Source organism: Mastigoproctus giganteus, chromosome 1 (assembly GCF_048544385.1).
Source record: "Mastigoproctus giganteus isolate SK-2022 chromosome 1, ASM4854438v1, whole genome shotgun sequence".
Lineage (NCBI taxonomy): Eukaryota > Metazoa > Arthropoda > Arachnida > Uropygi > Thelyphonidae > Mastigoproctus > Mastigoproctus giganteus.
The window spans coordinates 97,765,524-97,786,114 of record NC_143575.1 but is presented as its reverse complement, the minus strand read 5'-3'; the positions used below and the strand labels follow the sequence as shown (position 1 = coordinate 97,786,114).

The window sequence follows — 20,591 nt, the reverse complement described above, 5'->3', positions numbered from 1 at the left end:
CACAGAGGGCTATTCCCATTCAGGACTCCCAATATACAGAAGAGTGGTGAGAGTAAGGAGATTAGTTGGTATATTTCTTCAAATGATATATCTGGTCCTGGTGGGAGAGAGAGAGAGATACAGTGAATGTATGGTTCTTTTTGGGATTAAAATTATTGCTTCTAGTTTGCTGCATTCGGATTATTGAGATGGGATTATGGACCAAGGCAGCTACTCCTCCATCAGCTGGTCCTTCTATTCTGCCTGTCCTATAAATTGTGTAATTTTTTAATTGATTAAGTGTCCCCTCGTTTAAGATATATCACCTGGAGAGAAAGTATATTGGTGTATTGCAATATTATTAAGTATAGAATATCATCGTAGTTTGTACATAGTTCTCTACAAGTCTCGGACCTTTAAATTTCTTCCAAAGTGAAGTATTCTTATGTTTGTCTGCTCTGTCTTTTCCTTTTTTTGGGAAAAAGTTTGATCCATGTTGATTTCTTCATAAATACTTCTAGAACTGGATTCTTTGGATGTGTTTATCTTTTCTATGTCCCTCCATTTGTTATTTAGGTTAGTGCTCTTTGGTTGGTCTTTGTTATGAGGCTGATTTATGAATGTTTGTTCTGAGGGAATTAAAATTAAAGTGTTCACTGTTTTCATCTGTGGTGAAAATGACTCATGTGGCAGTAAGGAAATGCTGGTTTTGGACTACAATTGATTTATGTTTGATTTACTTGGGCACATATGTCTGCTTGTTTGTAGGCTGCGGTTATATTATTCTCTTTGCCTCATGCTATGGTGTTTTGTTTTGTTTTGTACTTCTGAATTAGTTCCCAAAAATAAGTGCCATTGCACCAAAATATGGTGTTTTGGATTGACTTAATGTTTTTACCAGATTTACAGTGGACCCCTGCTTTACAACTAGTTCACTATATGATCAAATCACTTTACAATGGCCTCTACGTAATAAAATACTGTTCACTATATAACATGTGGTAAGTGCCGGTCATTGTAATCACGTTCACGAATTGAATTTTAATTCTACTAAACAGAAATTCTAATAAGCAAAAATAGGAGGAATATTATCCACAGGCTATAAAAGTAAAGGTCACAAATTTACACTTTATTACATTAAAAATTAGCAAAATTAAATGATACGTGAAAATTGGAAGAATATTTTCCACAGGTTAGCAAAAGAAAAATAAATTTACACTTACATACATAGCTTAATGAATATGTACTATAATTTGCACATACTAACCAGTTGATATTTCTGTTCACTGCCATTTCTGGGGGAGGGGGGTTGTAAAATTTAAAACAGTAAAAAATATAAGCAATCAACAACTAAAAACACGGCACATACAAAAACTAATACAATAAGAGCAAGTGAGATATAGGTAACAAGTTTATAAAGCTTAAAAAATTAAAAAATAGGAATGAAGAGAAGATTCTGAAAATTTATGTTTTTTATATGACTGAAGATTTCAATGAAGGGGAAACACATTTCACCATAATAACATAAAAACCTACAAAATTCCAGCTATTGGTATTATCAAAAATGCAATAAGATCGAGTTTACTACTTGTTTATAATAGACTGCACTAACAGAGAAGCCCAATAAACCGGAAACTGAAAATTGTTTTTGTTGTTTCATGGTCGTGACCTCCAGAAATGTGCTTTAGAAAAATATCACAAAGGCATTCAAAAATTGATTCTTATAACTGATCATATGATAATGATCAAAGTGCAGTGCATTTTAATGATTTGAATTGGTTTTTAGAAATAAAAGCAGCTATTCCACTAACCAGTGATCGTGTTAACCGGTACCTACTTATTTACTTTACGATGGGATGGGCTTACGATAGTCTCTGACCGGACCATGTGGTCCTTCCTCTCAGCCAATAGCAGCATTTGTAAATGTGGTTGCCTGATGAGTGTTTTATTTTTGCATCCTTTGGCTGAAATGATTTTTAGTATTGTGCTTTAATCAGTATATTAGTATTAATAAAATTTTTTTAATCAATATGTACAATTTCCATTATAAAAATCATCTTTTAGAGAGATAAATAGCTTAGTTATATAGCAAAAATTTCAACTTCCGAGGTCTTGGTGTTTTGGTGCGAATATCGTAGCACATAATGAGTAGTGCAGAGGAATAGTAGAGTTTTAATTATGATAAATATGTATCTCAAAGGTTCTAAACACTTGTTGGACAATTACATTTTTTATATGACTGAAGATTTCAATGAAGGGAAAACAGATTTCACCATAATAATATAAAAACCCACAGAATTCCAGCTATTAGTATTACCGCAAATGCAATAAGATCGAGTTTACTACTCATTTATGATAGATTGCACTAACAGAGAGGTGGTTTTTAGACATACTGATTTGCTAATCCACTCTTATTTCCCCGTATACCAAACAGCTATACTGGGAAATAGAGTGGATCAGCAAATCAGAATGCCTAAAAATGGAAATTTTAACTTTTCAGATGTTGATGGAATTTGTGGTCACTCACACACTAGCAAGACTTTTGTAGATTTCTTGTTTCTTGGATGACTGATTTCTACAGCAGCATGTTAGAGAGGCAAAAAAAGAAAGCAATACTCTTGATCTGGTTATCAACAGTGATTCTTCATGCATTAAGAATTTGCAGGTAAAAGACCCACAGAGATCAAAGTGTACTAATGTGAAATTTAATTAAAGACATAACATTTAATTAAAGAAATTAAAGTCAAGGGTAATGAGAAAAGCTTTTGCAAGGGTGACTACAGAAGTCTCAAGCAGTTTTTAGTTGTGTGAAGTGGGACTAACTGATAATGTTACCAATAGCAAAATTCTATATAGGAAACTATTCAGGGAAGTAATCAAGAAGCTACTACGCTTTCCGTACCAATAAAGAAATACTGTTCAAGGCTTAGACCTAAATGGTTGATATATATGAACTACTGAGACATGTGGCAGGGAAAAAAGTGAATGAATGGGATGCATATAAATTATCAGGTGATACAGAAGCCTATGATAGATATAAATTAGTCCGTAATCAAGTCACAAAGGAGGTTAGGCAAGCTAAGGTAGATTATGAGAAGTCTGGCAAAGAATGCAAAAAAGGGGGGGGGGGACTTCTATGCTTATATTAACAGTTGAAGCAAGGGGCTGAATCACATTGGGCAACTTGATATCTATGGGTTAACTGCTGATGATCATGCACAGGTTGCAGACAAATTGAATAGATATTTTGCATCTAAATTCACTCATGAGGAATTCTTTAGGGAAAGGGATGCCAGAAGTTTATCAAACTCTAAAGAGGAGCTAAATGACTTTGTGATAATTGAAAGGAAAGGGGATAAGAAATTGTTGAGGATGGACTTAATAAAGGCACCTGGGGCAGATGGAATCTATCCAAGTGTATTAAAGGAGGCAACCGAAGGATGTAAGCAAACCCTTAGTCATAATTATGAGAGCATCCTTCAATTTAGGGGAGGTCCCTATAACATGGAGATGTGCAAATATATCCCCAATTCATAGCAGAGGATCAAAACGCAACATGGGTAATTACAGACCTGTTAGCTTAGTCTGTTCCAAGGAAAATAAGAATTCATTGATTAAAAAAGAAATGCAGGACCATTTGGACAAGTATGCAATTATACTGCATCACAGAATGGATTTGTCAAGGGGTGGTTTTGTCTAATCAATCTGATAGGTTACTATGATGCAATCTATGATACTTTTGCATCCAGACCAAGGAACTGGATGCAAAAGATAATTTTGACATCATATACTTGGATTTCAAGAAGGCTTTTGATATCTTTGCACAAAAAAAAAGACTGCTGTACAAACTGGAGCAATGTGGCATTAAGGGCAAGTTCTGCTATTGATAAAGGGCTGGTTAAGTAGAAGAGGAAGAAGACAGAGTGGTTATCAATGGGCACCTGCTCTTCATGGACTAATGTTAATGTGAAGCTCCCCAGGGTTCAGTGCTGTGTCCATTGTTGTTTTCATATTTATCAATTATATTGATGAAAGTATATCAGGCTTAATATCTAAGTTTGTAGATGATGCAAAGGCTGGCAGGGTTGTTAACGACAGGGTGGTTAAAAACATGGGTCGATGGGCTGAGAAATGGCCAATGAAGTTTAACATTGACAAATGCAAGATACTGCACATGGGTAGCAGTAATCCCAGAGTAACTCATCAATTTTGCGATACTATAATCAAGGTAGTGGAGAATGAAATGGACCTAGGGGTAACTGTGTCAGATATGAAGTTTTTTGAGCAATGCAGACAGGTTGCCAGATATGCTCATGGGGGTTTGTCAATGATATGCAGGAATTTTGCTAGCAGGGATAAGGAGATAATTATCCCTTTCTTTAAGCATTGGTCAGGACACATCTTGAGTACTGCATACAGGTCTGGAGGCCTAATTGGTTAAGGGAACAAAAGGGTGCTGCTACGTAGAAAAGCTTCAGTTCTGCAAATTGCTGTGTTTTGAAACTAGGCACTTGTGGGGAGATCTGATTTAAGAGTTTAAAGTCTTGAAACTACTACTACTCCTACTATTGGAAACCTATAGTTCTCCTCTGAGGAGTAGATATTCAATGCAATTAGCATTACTCTGGCAATGGACTAGTTCATTACACTAGTAGGCAGTTAAGTTTTAAAGATGTGTTAGTTTCCCATAGACATCTGTGCAATCTAAGCAATCCTTGCAAAAGCAAGGAAGAAATGTTAATATCCAACGAAAGCAAAAAAAAAAAAAAAAATTTAAACAGACATCTTCAAAACTTATCTACCTACTAATGTAATGAACAGGTTCAGTTCCAAAGCAATGCTAATCCTGTTGAATGTCTTCTCCTGAGGGGAGAACTATACTATCATTGGCTATCATCAGTATTATTAACAAAATTAATTGCCAATGGCTCAATTATAAAAATTCTGTTTGCAACCTACTTTCTTATTATGTGCTCAGTGGATGTGCCTATCAGTCAATCAGATGATGCAACAATAGATATCTAACATGTGTCAAAACGTACAACACATATTTTGAGTAACCTTGTTGAAAAATAAGTTTGAGTAACGCTTTTGAGTAAGACATGGATTTGTTACAGCTAGATCTACTCTGACTAATTTAATTAGTTACTATGAAATAAGCACAAAGGAGCTGCATTAAAATAAATTAACATCATATATTTAGATTTCAACAAGGTTTTTGATACTCCTTCACATGTATGGCTGTTATAGACATTGGAGAAGTGTAGTATTAACAGACAAGTTAAGGTTATAAATAAAGGGATGGTTGAGTGGCTGGAGGCAGAGTAGTTATCAATGGGCACTGCTCTTCGCTGACTAATACTAAGAGCAGGGTTCCTAAAAGTTATACTGGAACCCTTACTTTTCTCAATTCAGTAAGTGGTTGTTGTTATTTGGTTTTTAGGAGCATTAGCAACTAAGGCCATATTGCTCTGGGGATATGCGGTGGTCATTCCCTGACCTTTCCGCTTCCTCCGTATTTGGTGGTAATGGGCTCGAACTCCGGTTCGAGCTTCTAATCAAGAAGCGTGTGCTACCGCACTGCCGCTCCTGCCCACCTGGCTACGGAGGCGCCTTCAGTAAGTGGTGTCAGCATACCAAGTTTAATGTTAATTATGCAGATCATGGAGGGCAGGATGGTTAATAACAGTGATCACGGTATGAAATTCCAGAAAGATATGGGTAAATTTGACTGATATACTTCAAAATGCCAATTGAGATTTAACGATGATAAATGCAAAGTTGTATTTGGATAGAAATAAGCTCAGAATAACTTACCACCTGCAGAGTAGAGAATGAAAAATACCTAGATAACTGTAAAGTATGACATGTTCTCTGAGCAGGGTAGACAAGCGGCTAGGACAGCTAATGAGTTTCTGTCAATAATATACGGGAATTTTTCCAGCAAGGATAAAGAGGTAGTTATCCCATTATGCAATGTCAATGGTTAGACTGTATCTTGAATACTACATGCAGGTTTGAAAGTCTCACTTAAGAAAGTGATGTAAATTTGTTAGAATGAGTGCAAAGAGGAGCAACTAGATTAGTGAAGGGTGCAAAAAGATAGATATCCTTACCAGGAAAGACTTGAATACTGTATATTGCAACAATTGAAACTAGATACCTGCAAAGAGACTTGACTGAGATGTTTAAAGTTTTGAATGAGCTCCGTAAACTAAATGCTCATAGCATCCTTACTCTTCCAATCATATCACACACAAAGGAATTATTCATTCAAATTGGAAAAGGTTGGCTGCAGGACAAATGTGTGAAAATTTTCTTTCAGCCAGAGAGTAATTAAATGTTGGAATAAAAGCCCACCTGATGTTGTGGAAGCAGTTTATTATAAGAGATGGGCAAACAAAATGGATATTGTGGGGGGGGGGGGTGATGCTATGTAAGCTTGCTTCATTGTATTATTTTGTAAATACTAATAATATTTAAGGATTTTAATAGGACTAGGCTCCAAAATATGTTGTTTTTTTAAGGATGAGGTTTAAAGCTCCAAATTTACACTTACATTTTGAAGTTGAACAAAAGTATGTTAAATTAAAGTTATTACAATGCAAATATTAATTACAAAAAAGACAGACAAGCAGAAGAAATAGATCATCTTCTTAGAAGTATCTGAAGAATTTTTTTTTTCCTCACCTTCCAGATTGGCCATAGAGAAGCGATAGCTGTCCATCCTGGGAGTGGGGATGGAAAGTTTCTCTCCCCTATAAGGTTCCTTTGTACCTGGTGTAACATTGTCTAAACCCTACAATTAAACAAAAGAAATGATGTGAAAAAATATTTTGTAACAAAACCGAAAAATTATGACAATAAAAGAAGGGAGGGGGGAAAGAAATTTAAAAATAATTGTTATTTCATAATAAAGTTTTGAAATTAGACTATGTACACTGTTTATTTAATTTAAAATAATTAGTGTTCATTGTACCAATAAGTAAATTTAAGACTTTTTAAAATTAATGTTGCTGCTTAGAAAGATATGAAAACTAATTTTAAAAAAAATAATAATAACAATAAATTAAAAAAATTAACTACAGTGGGGCCTCAAGACTTACGATAACATTTACATCTGATATACCTTCCACACGATTGTTTATTTTAAGGACTGATGATATTTGCAAGTACCGATGGCTTTCCGATATAGCTGGAACGATACATGGATGAAATTTTTCAGATGCGGGGTGCACAGAACATCACTCGTACGATTGTTCTCAACCAATTAGTGCCTTTTTTATTGTTCAACAATGTTATTGTTCAATGCATGGCACCCGAAACATCGCTTGCACGATTGTTTCAGATCTATGATGATTTGAAACTTAAAGCTCCCTCAACCAGCAGTAGAGCTGTGCGCTTTGAAAAAAAGCGAGCAGAGACTAGTTCGAGCACTTCGAAAAAAGGATGAATATCAAAAGTGTTGCAAGGCATGGGGAGGCATCCAGTGCTGATAAAAAAGTAGCTGACACCTTTAAAATTGAATTTAAAGTTTGTTGATCAGGAGGGTTATCTTCCCCAGCAGGTTTTTAACATTGATGAAACGGGCCTATTCTGGAAGCGAATGCCCAAGAGAATGTACATCACTAAGGATGAGGATAGTTTACCTGAGCTTAAGCCTGAAAGGTAGGCTCACTCTCCTGTTGGATGTCAATGCCTCTTGAGATTTTAAGCTGAAGTCTTTGCTTGTGTATCATTCTAACATCCCCAGAGTATTTAAACAACAAAAGATCAACAAAGGCATGCTGGGAGTGTTTTGGAGCAGTAACAAGAAGGCTGGGTTACAGGATATGTCTTCAATGAATGGGAGCTGAAGTTTTCTGTCCTTCAGTGAAGAGTTATCTTGAGAAAAATAAGCTTCCTGTGAAGGCACTGCTCCTGCTGGATAATGTGCCTGGCCATGATCCCAATCTTGTTCAATCTCTTGGGGCACAATTTGACTTTGTTCAAGTCAAATTTTTGCCACCCAACATCATTCCCCTTTTTCAACCAATGTACCAGCAAGTGATTGAAAACAGCAAGTGAAAGAAAATCTACACAAGGGAAAACATTCGCAATTTGCTTTGCAGCGACCTCTGATGAAAATGCTATCAACCTGAAAGATTTTTGGAGGTCGAAGTTCAACATGCTGAATTGTGTGAGGTTGATTATAAGTTGTTGGAATGATGCTTCCACCAGGTGCTTAAATTCAGCCTTGAAAAACATCTGGCCTTTAATTATCCATAACGTTGATGGATTTGAAGATGATGGTGCTTTGACAAATGGTATTGTTACTCTTGATAAATGAATGGGTCTGGAGGTTGGCAAAGAGGATGTGGAGGACCTTATTGGTGCTCATCGGCATGAGCTAACAGCAGAGGAGCTACAAGAGTTGGAGAAAATTACGGAGAGCGACACTGGATAGGAAGAAAAAAAGACACCCAAAAAAGTGTCAACTGAAGAGTTGAAGACTGTCATTTCTTTTTCGGAGCATTTAAGAAGTGGTAAAAAAACACCTTGACATAGAAAACGCTGAACTCATGATGTGCAAAATGGAAGACAAAGTCATTTCTTACTTCCGGAAGCTATAAAAAAAGTCATAAAAAAAAAACAAAACAGTACACTTTGGACAGTTTCATTGCCAGTAGCAACAGAAGACGGAAAAGACACCTGACGCTTGATATAGTCCCACCACCACTATGCCACCATTGATTTTATCAGCTCTGCACTTCAAGTAAATGCTAGTTTTTTTTTTATTTGTTTTATGACTATTTATTAAATAATCTTTATAAAACACTAATTTTTTTATGTTTTATGAATTTTTTTGATGAATTTTATGAATTTATTTTTTATGAATTACAGGAAATCAATGTATTATTGGTTTCAACATTCAATATTTTTCAACATACAATGGTTTTGTGGAACGAATTACCATTGGATGTTGGGGTCCCACTGTATATACATAATTTTGTCAAATGCACTATCAAACAAATTGTCATTTTGTTCAATGTGTGCCAGTCATGAATCATTGGAATTACACATTATACGCAAGAGAAATAATATGCCATTTCCGTTATGCAACCAAAAGAATGAAGAGTTAAATATATAAATAACAACAATAATAAATGGAATAAAATAGAATAGAAAAGAATTTTATTAATCATGGTTCTTAATTAATCATTAATTAATTGGTTCTTAACATTAACAGCAGACAACACCCTTTTTTGTACTCAAAATATGTCCTTGCATTCCTTACCAAAAAATCATTCAGTTGAAGAAGTTCTTTAAACCTGTGATATCAAAGTTGTCTGTTTATCTACAAAATTTTACAGATAAACAGAAAAATGGGGGAAGGGGTACAAAACAGGTCTGTCCTCTTTATTTAAAGTTTAGGACACACACACACACACACACACACACACACACACACACACACACACACACACACACACACACACACACACACACACACACACACACAAAATGACAGAGGAGTTTTATATATTTATTTTAACTTACAAGCTCAATGACTCTTCTGTTGTTGCTTCTGTTCAGTAATTTATGAAACAAGGCACTTTTTTTGAAATGGCCATGTGCACATCATTCACATATATAGTTTCTGGCCTTCATTTTTATATGAATGAGTGACAAAAAGGCCAACTCAAATAAGCAAGTTGTCACAAATGGGACAAGAATCTCCAGTGCTGTCTTGGCCAGTTGTAGAAATGGAGTTAGTTGAGCATATCAGAAATTTTCAAGCTTCATTGTTACAAACTAGTGTGAAAATTGACTGAATATTTTCATGCCGACTGCCTAAACAGGAGAGAGAGAGAAGGGGAAAAGAAGAAGAAAAAAAGTCACTTCTTGACAATAAAATGCTTGCTCAGCTTCAGGGGAGAGAGTATGCTGTTCATGTTAGACAAGGTGTGCCTAACATGGGTGTTCACAAGAAGGATTTAGCAAGGTACAAAAAAAGAACAAGAGGCAATGCAGATTTCATTGTATACAATTTTTTATTGTTTGAAGAAAAAGCATTTGTACATGTCTCTGTATTCGATTACCGATGTTAAAAAAACTGACAGTTTTTCACACCCCAGAAAGGCTGACTCACTCTGCTACACCTCATTATACTTACAAGCAACTTATTCTAACATTACACAATATGTATGGGTATAAAAAGCCTAGTACCCTCTGCAATTATGTTCCAGAATGCTTCCCATTTAGAATTTACTGTTGGTCACACTGAGTAGAATTTAAAATTGTCTAAGACTACTGTTGTCACCTTCATGAAAGAAAAATCCCTTCCCATTTATCTTTAAGAAAATTCCACATTGATAGACTATGATCACTGCCACCTAATGGTTGTTTTATCTGCATATCCTTAATACACGAAGAATCACTGCTGATAATCAGATTAAGAGTACTGATTTCTCTTATTGCCTCTCTAACAAGCTAGGGTAGAAAACATTCTTCTAAGTAAATCCAGAAAAATCTTTTCGCTGTGTGAGTGACCAGCCCATAAGTGAAACTAATAATAAACAAATAAACACAAATAACAACAAAAAACAATAAATTAATGACACTAATAAAGAAAAGAGATAAGAAGTGTACCAACAGACGATGTTTCTTATATTAAAAATAATATAAGGTAATCTATTTCACAAGAACGGCTAACTTCCTTAACAATTCAATATCAATTGAAAGCGAAATTGCCAATCAGTTAGATTTTAATGATATAATTGATGATTTTGCCACAAAGAGTGCTAGAAAAATTATATAAATACAATAATTCATTTCAATTAAATGAGTTCATATGCAAATACCTTACCATTATGTAATATAAATAAAGTAATTATAAATTATTGTATTTACTTTTTATTCAGTACCTCATTCTTCAAAAAATCTATACCTATAATAATAATAATAATATGCTATGGCTGACATTATAACGATCTCCATCAGGATCACATAGATAAAATTGCTTCCAATGCATGGCACATGAGCGGGATGCTCTTCCCCGAGACTGAAGGATTCATGCTCGCCATCCAAGACCAGGTAATCAACATCAGGAACTATAAAAAAATACATCGCCAAGGAGCCCAGAGTGTTAGATCACACATGTTAACGATGCCAACTGGCCTCAGAAACAATCCAACACATCACCGTAGGATGCAAGGTGATCACCCAGACTGAGTACACTCATAGATATGACCAGGTAGCCAGGATTATACATCAGAAGCTAGCAAGGAAATACCAGTTGATCGAATAAAGTGTACCGTATTACAAGTACAAACCCCAGGCAGTACTAGAGACCCCAACCCACAAGCTGTACTGGGACCGCGCCATAATAACAGATAGGACAATCCCGCACAACACACTGGATATAACCCTTGTGGACAAGAAGGAAAAGGCTACCTATCTGATTGACAGAGTGGTACCCAACACTGGCAACCTGCAGAAAACCCATGAGGAAAAAAATCAGGAAGTACACGAACCTAAGACAGGAGATCAAAGAGATGTGGCATATGCAACAAGTAACGACCATCCCGATCATCGTGTCAACCACAGGTATGGTGCCAAAGATCCTACATAACAGCTTAGCAGCAATAGGTCTCCCAATGAACACCTACAAGGAACTCCAGAAAGTCGCAATCCTGAACACCTATAGGATAGTCAGAGAGTTCCTCGACCAACATAACAACCACCATGTGTACTTGGTAGCAATACCCATCACGAGGTGGAAGCCCACATCAGGGAGAAATAATATAAGAGCCATAATAATACTGTCTGGGGTAGTTGCGCAGTTTAAGGCATAGATCTAAGACTCAGGAGATTGCAGGTTCGATTCCAGGCAGACCACTCTGACCGGCATTATCCGTGGTATCCTCAGTCTCCCCAGATGAATACCTATAAAAAACAGAAGCATAGCATGGCCGGATGTGAGACTGACCACCCCACCCCATCCCTAAAAGCCCTTCCTGACCCAGCAAACCTTAGGCAAACAGTAGGCTACTGCAAGTACTCATGGGATGGCTTTGGCCCACCATGGGCTGTCGTGCCACAGAAAGGAAAGATAATAATACTAATGTACCCCCCAACATCACTACACTATCTATACACATTGTTCTCCGCATATTCAAGTTCTGCACCTCCTATATCAGTGATACTGTTTCCGACATTCCTATAACCTCAGCATTTGATGACTTATCCAATACTTGAACTCTATCAAATTTATTTACTACACCTGATATTTGTTCATGAGCAAGTAAGTATATGTGCATCTATTCATGTTCTTAGTAACTCTTTAATACAGCACATCATCCCACTCTATATCCCATTAAAAATGATTTAATTAAACAGAAAATTGTTTCAAGATAATGTTTTAAAATATTTTAAATAAGTGTTTTTGGGGGTATATCACTGAACAGACTGCATATGTAATTTATTGATCATAAGAGCAGCATATTAACTGACATCAATTAAAATCATGCTACAATATGGCTTTCATATCAGCATACTAACATTTAGTTCAATAACCCCTTTCTAAAGGTTTAGAGCAGGGGCATACAATCTTTTTTGGCTAGGGGACTAAAACAGAAAATACTGATGGTCACGGGCCAGATGGGTTCCTGTAGGAAATGAATCAGGCTGCAAGAACAGTTAATCACTCACGTTTTCAAATAGATTATTTTTTTATTTTTTTTTTTTTTTTTGCTATCAACTTTTATTTTATTTTTTATTTTTTTTTTTTTACATTTAATAATGAAACGACAAATCCAACAAGTAGGACATCACGTAATACCATTCTTACTATAGTGTATGGTTACAATACATTTTTTATTTAAATATTGAGGAACGTACATAAAACATTATAAGAAAGCAATACAGAAATATCAAATATTACTAAAAATGGATTAGCATTAGCAAAGGCAGCACATGATGCAAGAAAGCAAGCTTATATAGCATCAGCCAAAAAAAAACAAAAAAAAACCCTTATTTCACCCATCTACTCGCTCCAAATGTTTGTCAAGTTCTGCCTTGAATCCATTTAAGCTATCAATTTCTACAACGTCAGATGGAAGTTTGTTCCACCAATCAACCACCCGCTGGCTAAACGCAAACTTCTGCACATCTATCCTTCAACCATCTTTCCTCAATTTGAATTTATGCCCTCTCAGGCGATTATTCTGAGCAAGAGGGAGAATCCCATCCGCATTGAGCATGCTCAAATTATTCAAGGCTTTATACACTTCAATCAGATCACCTCGCAGGTGCCTAGTTTCCAGACACTGTAATTTGCAAAACATAAGCCTTTCTTTGTAAGAGCAACCCTTTGTTCCATTCACTAATCTTGTTGCTCTTCTCAGTACTCATGCCAACAGCTCTACATCCTTCTTAAAATGAGGCCTCCAGACCTGTATACAGTACTCAAGGTGCAGCCTGACCATTGCCTTGTACAAGGGGAGGATCGCCTCCTTATCTCTGCTAGAAAACTTCCTGTATATCATTGACAAGACACCATGAGCTACTCTTGCGGACCATCTGTACTGCTCAGAAAACTTCATATCTGCCTGCACAATTACCCCCAGGTCCTTTTCATTCTCTACCACTGTCAGTGTGGTACCACAGAGTTTATAAGTTACTCTGGGATTACTGCTTCCCATATGTAGTACTTTACATTTCTCAATGTTAAACTTCATTTGCCACCTCTCAGTCCATCTGCTCAACTTTTCTAGATCCTGTTGCAGCAGTGTACCGTCGATTAGTGTCATTAACCCTGCCAACCTTCGTATCGTCAGCAAACTTGGACATTAAGCCAGGGAAGCTCTCATAATTATGGCTAAGGGTTTGCTTACTTCCTTTGCCACCTCCTTTAATATAACTGGATAGATTCCATCCACCCCAGGTGCCTTTCTTGTGTTTATCTTCAACAATTTCTCCTCCACTTTACTCTCAGTTATTACAAGATTATCTAGTTACCACCAGAGTTGAATACACCTCTGGCATTCCCCTCCCTGAATAACTCCTCATGTGTGAATGTCGATGCAAAATATTCATTTAGTTTTGTTAGCTACCTAAGCAGGATCATCAACAGTTGAACCAATCTGATTCATCCCCTTCCTTCTAGAGTTTACATAAGTAAAGAACTCTTTGCTGTTTTTCTTTGCATCCTTTGCCAAAGATTTCTCGTAATCTGCCTTTGCCTGCCTAACCTCCTTTGTAACTTGGTTACAGACCAGCTTATATCTATCATAGGCTTCTATGTCACATGTTAATTTATATGTATCCCATGCATTTTTCTTCTCTGTCACATGTCTAATTAGTTCAACTGACATCCATTTAGATTTTTTCAAAAGTCAATTAGAAACTATATTTTGTAACATGATAGTTTTAAACTAATGGGATGCATAACACTCTTGCCTGCTGAAATGACTGCATATCCCAAAAACGTGAAGGAATGGGCTGTGGTTTGCTCGCCCGTGGGTTAGGGTGAAAAAATGCAATTTCATTGTGCATTCATTCTCAATTGCAGGTTACTTGTTCGATCAAAAAACAAAATTTGACAGAGTGTGCCTACTTTCTGAAGTAGAACTGACATTATATCAAGAGGGCCGTAGCATGGATGCCTGATTCAATTAAAAGGAATCAACAATGGGATGTCCAGCTTCTTCATGATAATGGATGTTCTCATGCCATTCCATTTGTTATTAACATCTGGCAAACACTGAATTCCCATGATACTATATCCTTCCTACTTGTTTGCCCCTCCCCACCACATTTTATTCTTCTTTCTATAACTAAAATTTCAAACATAAAAGAATATTACCAAAAACACAAATGAGAATAATGACAGATATTCCAATAGAGTTCCAATCATAAATGACAGTCACTGGAATAATATTCTTCAGTCACAACGAACTACTCATATATTATTATTTATTTATTTATTTATTTTTAATGAAAACCCCAAACACGAAAGGTATTAGAACCTATAATACTTAGTACAGTGTATGGGTTGAGGAGCTTGTTGACATTAGACTTGAATTTCTGTAGAAGATAATTTTCAGGAATGAAGTGTGAAGGGAGGTTATTCCAGAAAGCTCAAGTTGAAGGGATAAACGAGGGAGAACAGTTGGTTCTGCAAGCTTGATGTTGGACGGCACATGGGTGTTCACTGCTTGTAGCATGTGTTCAGACTGGTTTGAAAGAGAGAGGAGAAATTATAATGGCTAATTCAGAAGAATGGTACCCACAGAAATAATAAAAAGAAAGGCATGCAGCAGAAACAGAATGTCTATGAGACAAAGAGTCTCTATTAAAAAAAAAAGTACAAATCCACCATACCATAGAACATAGATACAATGTTCTATGGTATGGTGGATTTGTACAAAGTAGCTGTTTAAAAGAAAAGTAACACTGAGAACTCAAATGCATTATTTTTGATGTTCTTATGCCAAGAGAGATTAAAAGTTAGGATAATTCCTAATAGAGATATGCGATCCTGTCTAAAAATCTGTGTGCCATTGAAGATAAGCACAGAAGCAGAAGAATCCCCTTTGAGAGATATAATATATTACGAGTTTTAGGACTGAAATTAACTAAATTATCCTTGCCCCATTGGAGAATTATCTGGTGACCAGCATTTAAGTAATTGGTACTGGCTATTCAAGAAGTTAAAGCTGTTTGTACAGGGCAAGGTTTCTCAAACTGGAATGTGAAATGAAAAGTGCTAGATCAGAAGAGTAGGGCAGATAGTTGATCTGTACAAGCCATGTTTCATTAGAAATGTCTTCACAACAAGTGCAGAGGCACTCTCATGCAACAAGAACCAGCTGCCCTTTTCTCAAAATCGCAGGCTCACCTGGGAAATGTACTTCAATAGTCTTTGAAGCAACTGTACGTAGAATACAGCATTAACTCTCTTTCCCTTCAGGTACAAATTCCTTGTGAATTGCATCCACTTTGTTGATAAACATGATCAACATTATCTTGATTGATCCTGGACTTCTGTAAATGAAACTTTGTGGACATTGGATTTTGAAATCCACTGCATGCTCTGACACTTTGGTTCTGGGTTGTACCAAAATACCCAACCTCACTTCCAGTGCCAATACATTGAGGAAATTAGGGTTGTCTTGACAAGTCTGATAAAGTCTTAGTGACGACACTCTTCATTACTTCTGCTCATCTGTGAGTCTGTCCAGCACAAATTTTGCACAGACCTTCCTTTTCCCTAACTCTTCATGCAGAATTTGATAAATTGGCTCCTTATTCATATCCAACTCATTAGCCATCATTTTGATGGCCAAATAATGATCTCTTGCAACAATTTCCCACAATTTTGCAACTTTGTGCTCACATCGAGAAGTAGATGGATGCTCACTTCTTGGGTCATTGTGAACATCATCATATCCATCTTCAAACCATTTATTCCATTCAAATGCACATTCAAACACACTGGTAAGACTTAACTTTTGATCACCATAAACATTTTTAACTTTTCATACATTTCTGTTGCAGATTTTCCAGTTTTAATTTAAAGCAAAATCTGATATTTGTTTGTTGCTCTGTTTCAAAACTGTCACATTAATGCTACTAACAAATACTTGCAACCTGTCAGCCTACTGGACAATCTCTGTACCATCATCTGTTGGAGGAAGTTTGAACTACAGCATACCACTTCTGTTTATTTTCAAAACTCATCAAACACAGCCCCAACGGCAAGAGTCCAGGAGCTTTATTGCCATACCTCATGTATGTTTGGGGGGGACGGGGTTCTGTTATATCCAGACCCACTATTTAGATGCCATAAGCCAGGGACATTAGCATATAATGCAAGAAAGCAAGCTTATATAGCATCAATCCAAAAAAAAAAAAAAAAAAAAAAAAACCCTTATTTCATCCATCCACTCGCTCCAAATGTTTGTCAAGTTTTTTGCCTTGAATCTATTTAAGCTATCTACTTCTACAACGACAGATGGAAGTTTGTTCCAGCAATCAACCACCCGCTGGCTAAAGGCAAACTTCCACACATCTATCCTACAACCGTCTTTCCTCAATTTGAATTTATGCTCTCTCAGGCAATTATTCTGAGCAAGAGGAAGAATCCCATCAGCGTTGAGCATGCTCAAACCATTCAAGGCTTTAAACACTTCAATCAGATCACCTCGCAGGTGCCTAGTCTCCAGACACTGTAATTTGCAAAACTAAAGCCTTTCTTCGTAAGAGCATCCCTTTGTTCCATTCACTAATCTTGTTACCCTTCTCTGTACTCATTCCAGGAGCTCTACATCCTTCCTAAAATGAGGCCTCCAGACCTGTATGCAGTACTCAAGGTGTGGCTTGACCATTGCCTTATACAAGGGGACAATCACTTCCATATCCCTGCTACCAAAATTTCTGTAAATCATTGATAAGACACCATGAGCTACTCTTGTAGTCTGCCTGCAATGTTCAAAAAACTTAATATCTAACTGCACAGTTGCCTCCAGGTCCTTTGCATTCTCTACTACCCTGAGTGTAGTACCACACAGTTGGTACGTTACTCTGGGGTTACTTCTACCCATATGCAGTACTTTGCATTTGTCAATGTTAAACTTCAGTTGCCACCTCTCAGCCCATCTACTCAACTTTTCTAGATCCTGTTGCATTAGTATACTATCATTACTGTCATTAGCAACCCTACCAACCTTCGTACTGTCTGCAAACTTACATATTAATCCTGATATATATTTCATCATCTATAACATTGATAAATACAGAAAACAAAACAGATAAACTTATAAAATCATGCACAGAATGGTTTGCCACAGAAAGTGGATTAGAGGGCTTCAAGACAAGTTCCTTACCACAAATTATGCATTTTTTAGAAATAGAATTTAATTTTATCTAGATTCATATTTATAGTTGGGATTTTTTTTTTTTTTTTTTAATTAACAATAAATACAAAAATCCACCGATTATTCCATAATACTACTATTAACATTCCTGTTATACAATTACAATAACTGTTGTTGAATTCTGATGAAGATATATAAACATGAGAAAGAATAATATAGAAAAATCAAATATTATTAAACCAGATATTTTCAAAAGTCAATGTGGAAATATATTTTGTGACGTAGTTTCAATCTTGATGGACACATAAACTTGAAGGCTGCCTACATGTACAAGCTACACAATGTAAAGCAGTGAGCTGCGCATTGAACACCTCTGGCATAAGCAATTCAAAGTTGGAAGAATCAGCATAGAACACATCATTACCCAGGACATCCATCTATATCAATAACTTATGTGGCACTTGATGTAACATCTGATATCATCCTTGAAGATGTCCAAACCACTAGGATCAATTTAGTCTTTTAGTGTAACAGCAGGATTACAATCAGTGAAGGTGAGGATGCAAAAACAACTACAAAACATGATCTTAGGTTCTGTTAGTAATAAATAGATTCCAAACTTTAGTAATAAATAGATTCCAAACTTTACAGAGATGAAGTGCAAGTTCTGTAAATATGAATACTGTAATGATAAATTCATGGTAAGAGACACACTGTGAACCTCATAAAATGAAATAATGAGACACCTGTGTTTAAAATAGGGCAATTAAGTGTAATTCAATTTGTTATTGGATTACAAATTGGTGACCAATCTTAAACAATTGCTTAGATCCCTTATGAGTATATAAATCTTGATGTTACATGCAATAGAATGTTAAAAATATCATTAAGAAAGATGCTAAAGTGGACTTGGTCTAATAAGAGCACTGGGGAATATCTCTATAGATGTAAAAAGAAATTGGAAACTATGCTTCTCATATACACAGAACAGAGATTACCTTGAAGAAGAAAAATGCTCAAGCTACCACAGAGTAGAAAAATGCTCAAGCTACCACCCATAGCAACACATGCAAACAGTTTCTAGAGAAAAAACTGAGTGGAAATCATAGGTCAAAATAAATTACATGTAGCTGAAGACCCATAATGCATATTAAACTATAATGTTTAAAATGCATTATGGATTTAAAGGGCTTTCAACATGATCACATTCAGTGATCACTTTAAATCCATAACGCAGGTTAAACTATAATATTTAACATGCATTATGGATTTAAAGAAAGTAATCACTGGATGTGAACAATGGATTCAATGATTCTGGCTAATAAGTTTACCTGGGTGATGGATCAGTTATTTTTTTCCTCTCTTCTTGTTCATGAAAGTTTTAAGTAGTACAGTTCTAGTTTTAAGTTTGAAATGCCATTTGTCCCAAGTAAATGCATAGATGAATTACACTGAAAGGACACTAAACAGTACTACCCCTAATATCGAGTCAGGCCTCAATGAGCTTGCAGAATAGTTTACACATGGTCGTTACAAAGTGCTTGTAGGGCCACACTATTTGTACAGCATCCAATAACTGTTGCATGTTGGAGAGTAGCAGATCTACACATATGAGAACCTGCACAACTTCGTCCCACAGATGATTAATGGAATTCAAGTCAGAGATCCAATGAAGGAGAGTGGAGTCTTCAGAGTGTTCACCAAACCATTGTTATATACGTCTAACCCAATGGCACAGGGTATTATTCTGCTGGAAGATGCCATCACCATCAGGAATACAGCAGTGGAATCAGGAACAGCCTACCTGGCAATAATATCAACTTGTTTATATAGTCGACAATGATAATGCAACAGGTCTCTACCATCAAATACACATATTGCCCACATATTAAAGGATCTTGGGATTTCCAGAAAAACATTCTCAGAATAGGACTCCACCAAAACCACCACTAGAAAGTACAGTCTAGTGGTGGTTGCAGAATCCATTACCTATTATTGTTGTAAACACACATACTCTTCTGCCAGCAAGAGTATGTGTTGTTGCCTTCTTCCAGTCATGTACTGTCAAACTATGGTGTTGGTAGCACGGGGTGAGATGCATATATGTTGTGATATGCAGTCAGGAGGGGATGTCAAATCAGCTGTTCAATGTGATACACATACGGCTCAGACAAATAGAAAGAACATCAGGCTTGCTGCAAAGTGCTTTGGACTGTTGCACACTGTAACCTGCAGTCAGTTGTGCCACTGTAAGCATCCCGTGGGTTCACACAGGATATTACAGTTCTCTCTCACTTTGTTCATTTTCCATTGCATATGATGGTTGTTTCATCCCTTGTCTGTTGCTCTGAGAATAATCACACAGCAGTAGGAACAGCCTACCAATGTATGCTGTATGAGAGATGGGTGCACCTCCCCACTTCATACCAACAATTGTGTACAATGAAAGAACATTAGCCTCTTCACACGTTCATCACATATAATACTATATTCCAGCTGCATACGTACCCAAAAACCAACTGTTGGCTGCATTTGCCCAGATGAGCTTTTATTCCTGTGGTTCTGTCTGCTTGCTCCAACTAGGGTAGGTGGCTCTATTTCATTGTCCTTTCAGTGAATATGTAGCATACAAACATGAACATTCATGACCATATAACAGGTCAAGGGAGTCAAGGTTCCCAGAAACATATTCCAGGGTTTTCAGATGACTCATACATACACATGAATACATATTGTGCACAAATTATTATT

The 20,591-nt window shown here is 36.4% G+C and overlaps 1 protein-coding gene across 1 annotated transcript in view; it reads right to left on the bottom strand.

Moving 5' to 3' along the window:
- The window catches only part of LOC150091031 (uncharacterized), a 556,951-nt gene that overhangs the window by 179,580 nt on the left and 356,780 nt on the right, over nucleotides 1-20,591 (bottom strand). The window contains 1 exon segment of the mRNA XM_090373962.1: nucleotides 6,670-6,778. Within this exon segment, the coding sequence (XP_090230088.1) occupies nucleotides 6,670-6,778 (109 nt within the window).